Source organism: Callorhinchus milii, unplaced genomic scaffold, assembly GCF_018977255.1.
Source record: "Callorhinchus milii isolate IMCB2004 unplaced genomic scaffold, IMCB_Cmil_1.0 Scaffold4, whole genome shotgun sequence".
In the NCBI taxonomy this organism is placed as follows: Eukaryota; Metazoa; Chordata; class Chondrichthyes; order Chimaeriformes; family Callorhinchidae; genus Callorhinchus; species Callorhinchus milii.
The window spans coordinates 47,507,838-47,521,260 of NW_024704745.1; the positions used below are offsets into that span (position 1 = coordinate 47,507,838).

Sequence of the window (13,423 nt, forward strand, 5' to 3'; positions counted from 1 at the left end):
CATACTCCAACTGGACCTTGAAGGATGAAACATCTGAAGGACAGGTTACAGAGTATGAATTATGGGATATTCTTCCAATTGGTGGAGAGCATTTAGTAGTGTGCCTTAGGAATCTGTGATTTTTGTTCTTATATACATTTTTCTCCCAGACAATCATCAGGGCATAGAATACATTTCCAGGGGTGACTGTTAGAGCAGAGTCGATAATAATAAATAATAATAATAGCAATTTATATAGCGCTTTATGACAACTCGCTTTGCAAGTGAGAAACCTGAGTTCAATTCCAGGCAGAGCGAAATCTTGGGCAAGTTTCCTTACTTCCACACACCGAATAATAATCCCTCCAAAATAAAACAATAATAAATGGGTCATTTTCAATCCACGACTCTTTGTGGGACACTGCTGTGCGCAATTGGCTGCCGCGTTCGCCCACAAATATACAGTCAATTCACTTTACAGTATATTCTGTGAAGCGCTTTGGGACGTCTAGAAGACGTTAAAAGCGCTATATCAAATGCAAGGATTATTATTATTATTATCATCAGGGCATCTACATTGGAGGGTCAGTTTAGACCATGTGATTCCAAGTCCCAACGTGTGGTTTGAACCCACAACCGTCTGATTCAGAGGCAAGTGTAGCTAGGCTGACACACCGACGGGAGGTAGGAGAGAATTAGACAAACATATGCAGCGGTAAAGTATTAGAGGATTTGGGGAAAGAACAGAGAATTGGTATCAGGATAGATGGTTTCCTGGAGGAGCAAACACTGACATGAAAAAATGGACCAAATATCCTTCCACTACATCATACATTTCTACGAACAGTGAATCCCCATTACCTTCTTGAGATCAGTTACCTCAGTAGACTAGGATTTATACCTGGACCTTTTTTGTCCTGTGTGGATTACTGTAATTCTAAATAATAACAACAATCCTTGCATTTGATACAGCGCTTTTCACGTCTTCTCGACGTCTCAAAGCGCTTCACAGAATAGGCTGTAAAGTGAATTAACCGTATAATTGTGGGCAAAATAGACTTGTTCAAGTAATCATTTTCGTAGTCCCCAAAATACTGAGCTTATTAGATAGAAGCTGTATTCGTTGCAGCTTCGCTTGCAACCAAAGGATCCAATATGGAATGTAGATTTTGGTGATACCACTCACAAACCATGCCATAAATACTGTGGGTACACCTTAAGCAAAACTTCCATACATGTGTGATAAGCTTGTTTAGGTCATACTTCATCAACGTTAGGAAAATATACCCATGACACTTCCCAAAGCAAGACCTTTCCGAAGAGGTATAAATCATTTCTCTACGTGAATCGGTAGAAATAATTCAAATATAGTTTGAGCTGTCATCAGGGCATCTACATTGGAGGGTCAGTTTGGACCATGTGATTCTAAGTCCCAACGTGCGGTTTGAACCCACATCCTTCTGATTCAGAGGCGAGTGTAGCTAGGCTGATACACCAATGGGAGGTAGGAGAGAATTAGACAAACATATGCGGCGGTTAAGTATTAGAGACATAAATTATAATTGATTTATGTGTAAATTCAAATATAGTTTGAGTTGTGTTGATTGTGAAAAATACGGGTTTATTAATCCACCAGCTGGGTTTCTGACACACGCGGAAACCAATCATCATGCTTAAGAGGTTCATTTCAAACCTATACATGGAAATTCCTGAGATATTTGTTGGAGTGGAATGTGCACTCTCTCCGTAGAGTATTAGCCACAGGTTGGTAGTAGCCAAGGCTTGGGACCCAGAGTGTGCAATGGGATACTGCTGGTCTAACCAACTAAAATTGCTTAGCTTGCCATTGAAAACACTGTCTGGTAAGCTTTCCTGCAACTTGGTAGCTGGGACCTCCCTACCCATTAGGGCTTTGGCTTGCAGGGCTAACAGCAGCTTAGTGGAAAGAATCCATTCCACAGTGACTGATCTGCCCTTCCAGATCCTGCCAATGAGTCTGACTGGCTGTGCTGTCATGAGCAGTGCCCTATAATACTGCGAAGCATCCCGACTCAGGAACTATTCAACCGAGACCACCACTGAGGGTGGGATTGATTCTGACATTCCATTGTCATGCATGGCACCTTAGAGCCAGTTCAGCTCCAAGAGGAGATCCTGCATACCTCCACCCCATCTGAGAATAGTCATTAGTTAGACAAAAAAGGCTTTAAATAAGAGGTGTTTTTCTTACCACCGTGCCCAGGTATTGAATTTTCATATTTCCTGCTGCATCTCGAGAAAGGCACTGAAAGAAAATCGAAGCAAAATAATGTCAGAATACATCGTTCAAGTGCATGCAAGCATCTTGCAAAGGGTAAAATATCAATTATTGTTTGGCAAACTAAACGATTTTGTCAAAATCATTTCATGCTGGACACAAGTAGCTCCCGTTATGAACAGGTGTAGTGTTTTTGCTGAAAAACAATAGGTTAACAGTCAAAGACAGATTATTTATTTAACTATCTACAAGAGAACATTATGTAACGTAAACTAAAGTAATAATAATAATAATAATAATCCTTGCATTTGATATAGCGCTTTTCACGTCTGGAGGACGTCCCAAAGCGCTTCACAGAACACACTGTAAAGTGAATTGACTATATTTGTGGGTGAACGCGGCAGCCAATTGCGCACAGCAATGTCCCACAAACAATCGTAGATTGAAAATGAACAATTTTTTTTTTTTTTTGGGTTTTGGAGGGTTTATTATTAGGTGTGTGGAGTAAGAAAACTTGCCCAAGGTTTCGCTCTGCCTGGAATTGAACTCAGGTCTCTCGCTTGTAAAGCAAGTGCTCTAACCACTGAGCTACAGGACTCCACATTATTGCTGGAACAAATCTGATGCAGGCTTGGAAAATGTGAGGGAATTAATCTTTATCCTACTCATTGAACAGCAACTATTTAAAAGTTTAAATGATAAATAACCTGAAAATAATAAACAATCCTTTTATACATCCAGGTTGTGATGATATGGATCATTCAGTTAACAAACATGAGAGACAAATACAGTGAGAATGCACCTTCTGCAAGTAAACAGGCATAACAAGGTTTCTGCTCAATGAACAGTATTTTCTGATTTAATAATAAATAAAATAATAATTCTTGCATTTGATATAGCACTTTATCACATCTTCTGCATCTGTATATTCTGTATCTTCACAGAATATACGGTAAAATTAATTGACTGTATTCTTGAATGTTAGAATGTTACGGCACAGAAGGAGGCCATTCGGCCCATCGAGTCTGTGCCGGCTCTTTGACAGAGCAACTGACTTTTATTAACCCCACTCACCAGCTTTCTCCCCATAACCCTGCAAACCCGTCTTCCCCAGATACCTATCCAGTTCTCTCTTAAAAGCTGTTATCGAATCGGACTTCACTGCCCTTTCAGGCAGATCATTCCAAATTCGAACAACTCGCTGAGTGAAAAAAATTCTTCTAACCTCCCCTCTGCTTCTTTTGGTAGATATCTTAAGACTGTGATCACGAGTCACAGACACACCTATCAGCGGAAACAGCTTTTCCTTATCTAGCCTGTCGAAACCTTTCATGATCTTGAATATCTCTATCAGGTTCCCGCATAACCTTCTCTGCTCTAATGGGAAAAGTCCTAACTTCTCCAGCCTGTCCTCATAGCTGAGGTTCCCCATTCCTGGTATCATTCTCGTGATCTCCTCTGCACCCTTTCCAGTGCCTTAATATCCTTCCTGAGGTAAGGTGCCCAGAACTGGACGCAGTACTCCAGCTGAGGCCTAACCAGTGTTTTGTACAGATTAAGCATAACCTCCCTACTCTTATAATCTATGCCCCTACTAATGAAGCTCAGTACACCAAATGCCCTTTTTACTGCCCTATCTACCTGCTCTGCCACCTTCAATGAATCGCTTACTTGAACGCCCAGATCTCTCTGTACGTTCACCCCCCTTAAGATTGAGCTACCAAGCCTATATTGCCTCCTATCATTTTTACTACCTAAGTGTATCACCTCACACTTATCTACATTGAAATCCATCTGCCACATGTCAGCCCATTCCACCATTCTGTGTATGTCTGCCTGCAGTCCGTCACAATCTTCTTCACTGGTTACTACCCTACCTAACTTGGTATCATCTGCAAACTTGGAAATAGTGCTCCCTATGCCCAAGTCCAGATCATTAATATATATTAGAAAGAGCAGTGGTCCCAATACCAATCCCTGGGGGACACCGCTGCACACCTCCTTCCATTGCGAGAAATGTTTCTGTGGACGAAACGCGGCATCCAATTGAGGACAGCAGTGGCCCACAGACAGTCATGGATTTTATTTTCAGTGACAGAATCCTGCATCTCAAAACACTGAACAATCAGTGTAACAATTCCTGGACATAGGCCCGTCGGCTCTCCTTTTCGAAATATCAGAGCTTCAAGGAACATAAAGCATTTGATAGCAACACAGTAATAAATTATTTTTCATATTAAATGTACCAAATTTTTAAAAATAAACTCCTCACGCAACTTCCTTTCTTTTCTCCCTCATCACCTCCCAAAGAAAATAGCAACAGCAGCCAAGAGCAGGTTTCCCAATGGCACTCTGGTTGATCGCATCCTGGCACAATCCTCCTGCCGATTTTGCCTCCCTATGGTACTATGGAGAAACAGTTGCCGTCCACCAGCTACCTTCCCATACCTATGTGTCAGCAAAACCGCATTCGAACACAGTGCGACTCAATGCATTGTTGGTCCAACCCTAATACAAAATGCAAGCACTTTATAAAATGAGCACACAAATCACGGTGTACAATGGCTCTAAACTCTCACATTCGGATTACAAACATTGGAGCCCATGTATACTTGTTTGGTAAACACTACAGTTCCTAAAATTCTTTAATTGCTCTTCATTAAACCAGATTACAATTATTTAATATGTTCATGTGATAACCAGAATAATGCCATCATTATTCCAGTGGGTGATTCCATTCCAACACACGCTAATAAAAACAATGCTATGCAATTTTCACGCACTAAAATACAATCGTTTGATATATGGCGAATCCATTATAACTCATTACTTGCAGGCTGCTTCAACATAGGAAGCAGTGAAAATCCACTTTTTCCCACAACTAAGTATGAACATAACCAGCTTCTGAAAGTGCCGAATGGAACAAAGTACAAGCTCCTTATGATGTAGTGTATCTGTGCCAAAATAAATTAACAAAGTGCTGTTCACTCAAGAGGCACACAGCAGAGAACACGATCAAAATATTTTCATCTTTATTATTTTATTCTGTGGTCAATTTTACTGAGACTATTTAAACAGCAAGAATTAATTCAACAAATTTTCTTTGTAAAGTTCAGTGGCATGGGCCATCACTGTGCAGGAAAGTTGTTATTGCAGCATTTCACCTAGTGATGTCCTTTACACTTTCGACCATAAAATTCCAAACGCCTTTTGTAGGACTAGACGTGCTGAGATCAAATAGCTTAACTCCACAGTAATATGATTATGTTATATTTATAGTCAATTACTTAATGGAAAAAGTTTTTTGTTTTTTCTTGTTGGGCTGGTTAGGCTGCACTTCAAAATGTGGTCTTGCAAACTGTTTAAAAATACAAACACTTCCTCAAAACATTGTTTCTTTAAAAGTTTAGAAATTAAGGGGAATATAATAAAGATTTTCCAAAGTATGAATTGGTTTTACAGGACACATATAGAAAGACTTTTTTTTACACACACACAGAGATTTATTAGAATATGGAACGTTTTACCACAAATGCTACTGAAACTGAGTCAATAACAATATTAAAAAGAAATTGGGGCAAACACAGGAGGAAAATAATTTAGAGTGCGTGGGGAAATAGAGGTGGAATGACATTTGAGCAAATAGCACCAACATAACGGTCCAAATGGTCTCCCTCTGTGCTATAAACATTCTACAATTATCTAACTCAGAAAGCTGACAAGACAATTTCCAAGTGCAGTTTGTTTAAAAAAAGAGTTACAGAAACCCTGCTTCAAAATTAGGAATTTGACAAATTTTGCATCTTCTGAAATGGTAAGAAAACAGAGCAAGTCTAAACCTAGGTGGAATTTAGACTTATTCATTTGGAAATCAGAATTATTAACTTCCTCCCCAGGCTGCAGTAAGAACTCACCAGTTGCCTTCAATAATTCTAAGGCGAAATCATCCAGGGTTTCTGCTCCTGATCTCTATCCAGAAATCCCTGCTGGAAAGTATTAGTGCATGGATATCTGAGGCCCAAAATTCCTCACAGTCCAGTGCATAGATTTCTGATCTTCAAATCCCTCAACACCTTCCCAGCCTTAATGCCCTCAATCTGAAACATACCCCATAAATCTCTCTGCCTCGCTCTCTGGTTGTCTTCAAACCTTTTCTAAAAACTGACTCCTTCAGCCATGCTTTCAGTCACTTTCCCCTTCTTCTTACGCTGCTTGGTATTGCACACTCTCTGTAAAAAGCTTTGAGACATTCTCCTGCATAAAATAATAATAATCCTTGCATTTGATGTAGCACCTTATCACATCTTTAAGACATCTCAAAGCGCTTCACGGAATATACTGTAAAGTGAACTGACTGTATATTTTGTGGGCGAAACGTTATATAAGGTTGTATAAGTTCAAGCTGTTGTTCTTGAAGAACTACAGAATACAGGCTACCAATACAAGAATGAAGTTAAGAATTTTAAAAAATTCTGCATTCTTAAATTTTAAGACAACTGTCTCAAAACTAAGATCACAGGGACAGGATGTAATGCTCCGGTAGTCGGAAACCTGTCCAACACTCATTTCAAGGTGCACACATGAATAATGTCACTTCGGCAAGGTAATAGTAGGCACCAAACACCCATATAACAGTACCCCGATAGAAAGAAAAAGGAGGCAAACATCTTCAACGACAACAACTTTACATTTACATAGCGCCTTTCACGTGAAAGGAAAGGACAAGACATAGGGAGCTAAGTCTACTATAAATAAAACATATGTGGACAGAATTCCACCTGGGCCTAGATATACTTTATTTTGTTGGATTTTACAGCATTCAGAATTCAGCAATTTTTTTAAAAACAGTCTTAATTTTGCAACTGATTTTCTGCATGCTCCGAAATGATACACAAAGTGTGAATCTGACCCGATAGAATTTTTCCCCAATAATCTTTTCTAGTTTAACAAATGAAGAATTATAATGAGCAAAGGTTGGGGGTGGTATTTACACCAATTTAAGCATATTCAAGTTTGTTTTATTAACAGTTTACATTGTTAACATTTTGGGATTTTACCACTAAATCATTACCATTATGGAGTATCTGCATGCTGAAAAGTGCAAAGAGAATAAGTTGGATACCAAAGTACAAGTTGTACTTGGAGAAAGATCTATTTGATTTTAAAGTGCCAAGAGTCTCAAACACAGATGAACAAAAGAAATTAACATTAAAATGCCAAGTAAAATGCATTCTAGTTAGACTATACCTAAAAGAAAGCAGCTGTGCCCTTTCATTAAAGCAGATTTTTTTTCTTTAAATATGTCTGGTAGTGATTCTGAAATAGCAACATTGATATTTAATTTGTGTAAACAACGCTTGTGCAAAATTTGCAGGTTAGGTTACCTATATAGAAACACATGTATTTAGAGGGAGTTACAGGCATCCTTAATTCCACATCAAAATCAAAAATAATTCCATTCTGAAAGGTACAAAGGGAACATGTTGAATTCCAAAGAACAAGTTGTACTTGGAGAAAGAACGATTTGATTTTAAGTTGCCAAAAGACTCAAAAGACTTGATACACACACAAGGCTAAAAGGGATTAAGAGGGTGGTGGGGGGGGGGAAATAGTGGGAGCAAATTAAGATGGGTGGAGGGTTATGTGGAGCATAAACACTGTTTCAGTGCTGTATAATCTTCTTAATTTTATTTAAGTTATTTGAAACATTCAGTCTACCTGAAAAAACATGATTTAAGTGCAAGTAACTGTTACAAAAGCAACAGTTTATGTGCCTTGTTGGCCACAAACTCATTTGGTTCAGATACTCATGACTGTGCTGTGAATTACACCTATGAATTTAGGGAATATTTAGAAGTGAAACACTGTCCTGACTGGCAAGCTTTCTCAAACACAAGACAACAACAACAACAACAACAACATGATTCCATTTATAAAGCGCCTTTCACGTCAGGAGGACGTCCCAAGGCGCAGCACAGTTGGGTCATGACCCGAGCAGGGGGGAAATGGTCAGGGTGAGGGGAGGGAAGGGAGGGAGCGAGGAGGGGGGAAATGGTCAGGGTGAGGGGAGGGAAGGGAGGGAGCGAGGAGGGGGAAGAGAGTCGAGAGGGGAGCTGAAGGCACGGTCAAAGAGAAAGGTCTTGAGACCGGCCTTGAAGGAGGAAAGGGAGGAGGCGGCGAAGGCACTGGGGGATGGAGTTCCAGAGCCTGGGGGCTGAGAGGCTGAAGGCCCGACCACCGATGGTAGGGCGGTTGGGGCGGGGGATGTGGAGCAGACCGGAGCCGGAGGAACGGAGGGTACGGGCAGGTAGGTAGGGGGATAGTAGGTTGGAGAGGTAGGAGGGAGCAAGGCCGTGAATGGCCTTGTAGGTGAGGATGAGGATCTTGAATTCGATCCTCTGCGGGATGGGGAGCCAGTGGAGGCGAGCGAGGGTGGGAATGATGTGGTCCCGAAGCCTGGTGTGGGACAGTACACGAGCTGCAGAGTTCTGAATGACCTGCAGCTTGTGGAGGGAGGTGGCGGGAAGGCCGGCGAGACAAGTTCATGCTTGGCTTATTCCACAATCAGTCAGATGTTGCAGGCTGGAAGTATTGTTTCCTCTTATGGGCCTGAGTCAACTTGGATTTGGAGTAAAGCCGCCTGATGTGAAATGAAGGCCCCTTGCTTCATAAGGTCAGTTGCAGACTATATTTGGCCTGCTAGGCTGGTCTCTAACTACTGTTCTACAATGGCCCTGCTTGCATGGCCAAGATAGGCAACTTTACATACAGTAAGCTCAGGTACAAATCAATTTACTATATTACTGTGAGCAAAAGACTGAGGTATACTAACCAAATTGACAAAATGTAAACACACAGATGTAGAAATGGAGATATATTTGTGCAGTCACACACACGCTTGAGTCAAAAATGGAGATACAGAAAGCTACAGAAAAATCAGCAGGGACAGACAGACACATATACGTGCAGAATGTGAGTGCAGAATGAGAGATATACACAAACAGATTCAGACAAACTGAGAGAAATGTACAGACACAAAGGAAGCCAGACAGATTTACACAGAAGGGGAATTTCATATACCCTTTACAGATATTTATTTTGTCATACTTTATATACATGCATGTATACTCACACTCAAAATGGAAAGAGAATGAAGAATGAGACCATTCGATATAGTTTTAATCCAGAATGCCTGTGTATAGAAGTGTGCACTTTTAAACATACTGAGGCATATATCTAAGTAGATTCAGTGGACAGACAGATGTAGCCCAATATACCAATTCTAAAAAAGATGATGGTGAGATAGCAGAGTAGGTTGAAATATGAGATGAGTTTGTGCTAATGATCTTCTAAAAGCTAGTTGCAGACTTCAGCCAGTGTGGCAAGGTGGACGCAATATATTGGAACAAAAGCTATCCTTGGCCACTGTTGTTCAGCTCTAAGCAGCCAGTTCAGCGTGGCAATGATGGGAGCCTGGGAGCCAAATTCTTGCCCGCCCTCAGATGGAACATGGCACGGGAAGTCCAGAGTAGGAGAGAAAAACAAAAGGGAGGTTGTACCCTCATAGAAAGTAACCCAGAATCTGATGAGAGGCAATTACAGCTTTGGTTTGTTAAAAATACAATACTGTCATTATGTTAATTTTGTGAAAAATAGTGTCTACAGACAGTGATACAACAAGAATTCCCCAGTTCTTGCTGCTTGAAGGGATTATAAAAAGCTCATTATTTCAGCATATAAAACTGAACCACCCTAATTCTACTTTATTGGCAAATCAGGTTATTCACGTTTCTCTTTGAATGAAAAGGGTTTCATGTGACACTGCACCAATTTTTTTGCTTTGCCATCTAAAATTAGTTCCACTTAGTTGGGTACCAATGACCTATTCAATGTAAAATGCATAAAGGCTACAATCAGCACAATACTACAGCATCCAATGCACAGTTACCACCAGTGTAGGATGAGTAAAGGTAATGAGGCATGGAACAAAACAAAGGTACTATTCACACAGAACTGTTTTATAAAATGATTTTAAGGATTCATGCATGTTCATCTGCTTCTAGGTGGAGAGCATATCAATTGTTGTGGACAAAAGGAAAACCAAGGCTTTTTGAAATCCTACAATTAGGGAATGCGACAGAACAAGATATTCTCTTTATTTTATATCCATTTCTCTTTTATGTACTGCTAAAATAAATCTCTCATTTATTTCATCACCTATATTTCTAAAAAAATAAGAATTAATTCCATTGAGAATAATTATCTTTGGTAAAATGGTGGAATATGTACTTAGAAATATTTCTCTATGCTTAAGAGCTATTTTACTTTTAGAATGGACTCAAATCTCTTCTTTGGTGGAAAAATAAAAATGATAAATGTCAAGAAAGTATTGCAGTTATGCTCTAAATCCACACTTTAATAAAAAATAAACCACAGACTCCCAAAAGAGAAGCGATATTACAAGTCTCTAATTGAGTGAAGTGAGGCAACGACTATAATTACAATGCCAACTCCATATCACTTTCACTCTTGGCTAAGCCCAAGTGAAGCAGAGCTTCGAAAATTCATGTAACATTAACGAAGAGCCAATATTCTTGAAAAATGTTAAGACTGTTGAAAAAAAATGGTTGAAATTTTTAAACGTAGAATATTTTTCTGCATGAATTGCAGTTCTACTGTAGTAGATGGGAAGCCCAAATGGCGCAAGACTATCCTCCCAGGATAATACCACACCACTTCCTGCAATTGGGTACAAGCTTCCCAAAAGTTAAGTTATATGCAGCATTTGCATTAATTAGATGAAAAGATATATAGCTTGTTTTTCACAAAACTAATTTAAGGAGTATTCCCAGAGTTATGAAGGTCCTAAAACACTATTCCAACAATGGTGCAGGTAAATGAGTTGTTCTCCCAAATCTCCTTCATAGAAGATAGTTAATTAAAAAGAAAAACTAATTTATACATTCTTTGCCACTTTCTCACATATGATTCTTTGAACAAAAAATGGCTGTCTGATAAACAGTTAAAAAGGAATCCAATGCTGTTTACCAGTGGTAGAACAGCACTTTCAAAACTGAGTCACTCCAAAGGCTGGGAGTTTTTTTTTAAATTTTGGTCTACATTTTTGTTATTGCTGCAAATAGACTGCAGCACAAAGTTGTTTGCCTATTTATTTACAGCAAGGATAACAGATTATTAAATTATTAGCCACCTGCAAACACAGCAACAATTCCCCCAGGCCCAAGTACTCATTATCAATTGATTTAGTTGCTGCTCCAGATTTGTAAGTAATGACGTCATTAGAAACTGCATAGTGACTTGTTCTTGTTTTTAATTACAAAAAGGTTAAATGCTGATTTTTCTCTACTGAAGATGACTTGGCATCACATGTGCTCCAATCAGACTGAGCGATGGTCTAATGATCTTAGTTCCAACCCTCAACTTGTAGAATTTTATATTCAAACACACAGAGCCGGATGGTATCAAATTTTCTCCCCACTTTCAAATAAAATATTATCATCTAACTCATATAATACCTGCCGAATACAGTACATACGTAACTTTTGCTTGGGAACCAAACATTTAATTATTTGCATTTTTAAAGACTTAGATGCAATCGTATAAACTTCTTTGTTTTTGGAAGTTGTGAAATTGTGGATAAAAATCCAGGCTACCCTCAATATACTTGCAAAAATAAATTTGTATCTACAATTAACAGCATTGTCAGTGAAGAGTAAGCTATTATGGATACAACCTAGGTAGCCACCAGAGCAATTGCAACACTTGCATTATTGCAAAGGTAAATTGAAACAACATTGGCTATAAATACTAAGGGACTTCCTGGACAGTCACATCCCTCATAATTATAATTCTATTAGAATTCTTCCCTGCACATTAAACAAGCTAATTGCTAACATTTTTGAAGAATTCTTTTTATTAAAGCCTCAATGCAATTAAGTATTGCTTTGAATAGTTCAAGGCCATTTTCCACTCAAATCAGTAAGCTTTTATTATAGCCTGTAAATGTCAAATAAACTATAGCTATATTTAACTACTCAGTGAAGTCACAGATGTAGTTTAATTGTACAATTTATTTTAAACTAAATTAGCTAAGCAACTATATTGTACTTTCGCCTGCAAATGCAAAATCACTAATAATAAACCTAATATTTTTGTATGTGATATAGTACTTTTTACTTCAAGAAGATTATCAAAGGGCTTTGCAAGATTTATTGTATAGTGACTATGTATTTTGTAGGTGGATGCAGCAGCCAATTTGTGCACAGCAATGTCCCACAAACAGCCATGAAGTGTGTGACCAATTTTAAATGGGGGATTGTTGGCCAGGACACTGAGTGGAACTCCCTTCTCTTTTCTAATAATGCCATAGGATCTTTAAAATCCATCTGAACATGTAAATAGGGACATGCCTGCCAATGGAATGTCGGAATTGAGCCAGCCCTCTGTGGCAGTCTCGGTCGTCCCATGCATGAACCGGACGGGTCCGCAGTATCCCAGGGCACTGCTGACAACAACACATCCAGCCTGGCTCATTGGCAGGACCTGGAAGGGCAGACTAGTCACTGGGGGCAGGGAGTCATCCCACTCAGCTCCTGTTAACCCTGCAAGCCAAAGCCCCAACGGGTAGCGTGGTCCTAGCTGGACAAGCTGCAGGAAAACTTACCAGACAGCAATATCAATGGCAAGCTATGCAGTTTTAGCTGGTTAGGCTCCAGCAGTACCCCAACGCACACTCTGGGGTCCCTTGGCTCTTGCCAACCGTGCCTCTTATTTTCTGGAATTAGGTAAACAAGATGCATCCCTCCAGGGAGAGAGTGCTTTCCATTCCAACAATTTATCTCTGGGATTTCCATGTGTAGGCGAGATGCATGGAAATCTCAGCTTGGCTACTCTTAAACACGGTGATGGTTTTCCACATATGTCAGACACCCAGCTGACCCAAAAAAAATGTAAATAGGGCATTCGTCTAACATCTCATATGAAGAACATCTAATCCACAACCATCTAACTCAGAGGTTAATACTCATTACACTTGACAAGAAAAATCCTGTGAAGTACTTTGAATATTTCAACAGAGTTAGAAGGCACAATATCAAGTTCAAAGACAATGGTGTGGAGGACTCCCAAGTACTGTTTCAGCAAAACCTCAGATCAAAGAATCATCTC

The 13,423-nt window shown here is 39.5% G+C and overlaps 1 protein-coding gene across 1 annotated transcript in view; it reads right to left on the bottom strand.

Annotated features, from left to right (window-relative positions):
* The window catches only part of pcca (propionyl-CoA carboxylase subunit alpha), a 227,683-nt gene that overhangs the window by 58,932 nt on the left and 155,328 nt on the right, over positions 1-13,423 (bottom strand). The window contains exon 19 of the mRNA XM_042334257.1: positions 2,210-2,263. Coding sequence (XP_042190191.1) covers positions 2,210-2,263 — 54 coding nt within the window. The remainder of the gene's footprint in view (positions 1-2,209; positions 2,264-13,423) is intronic.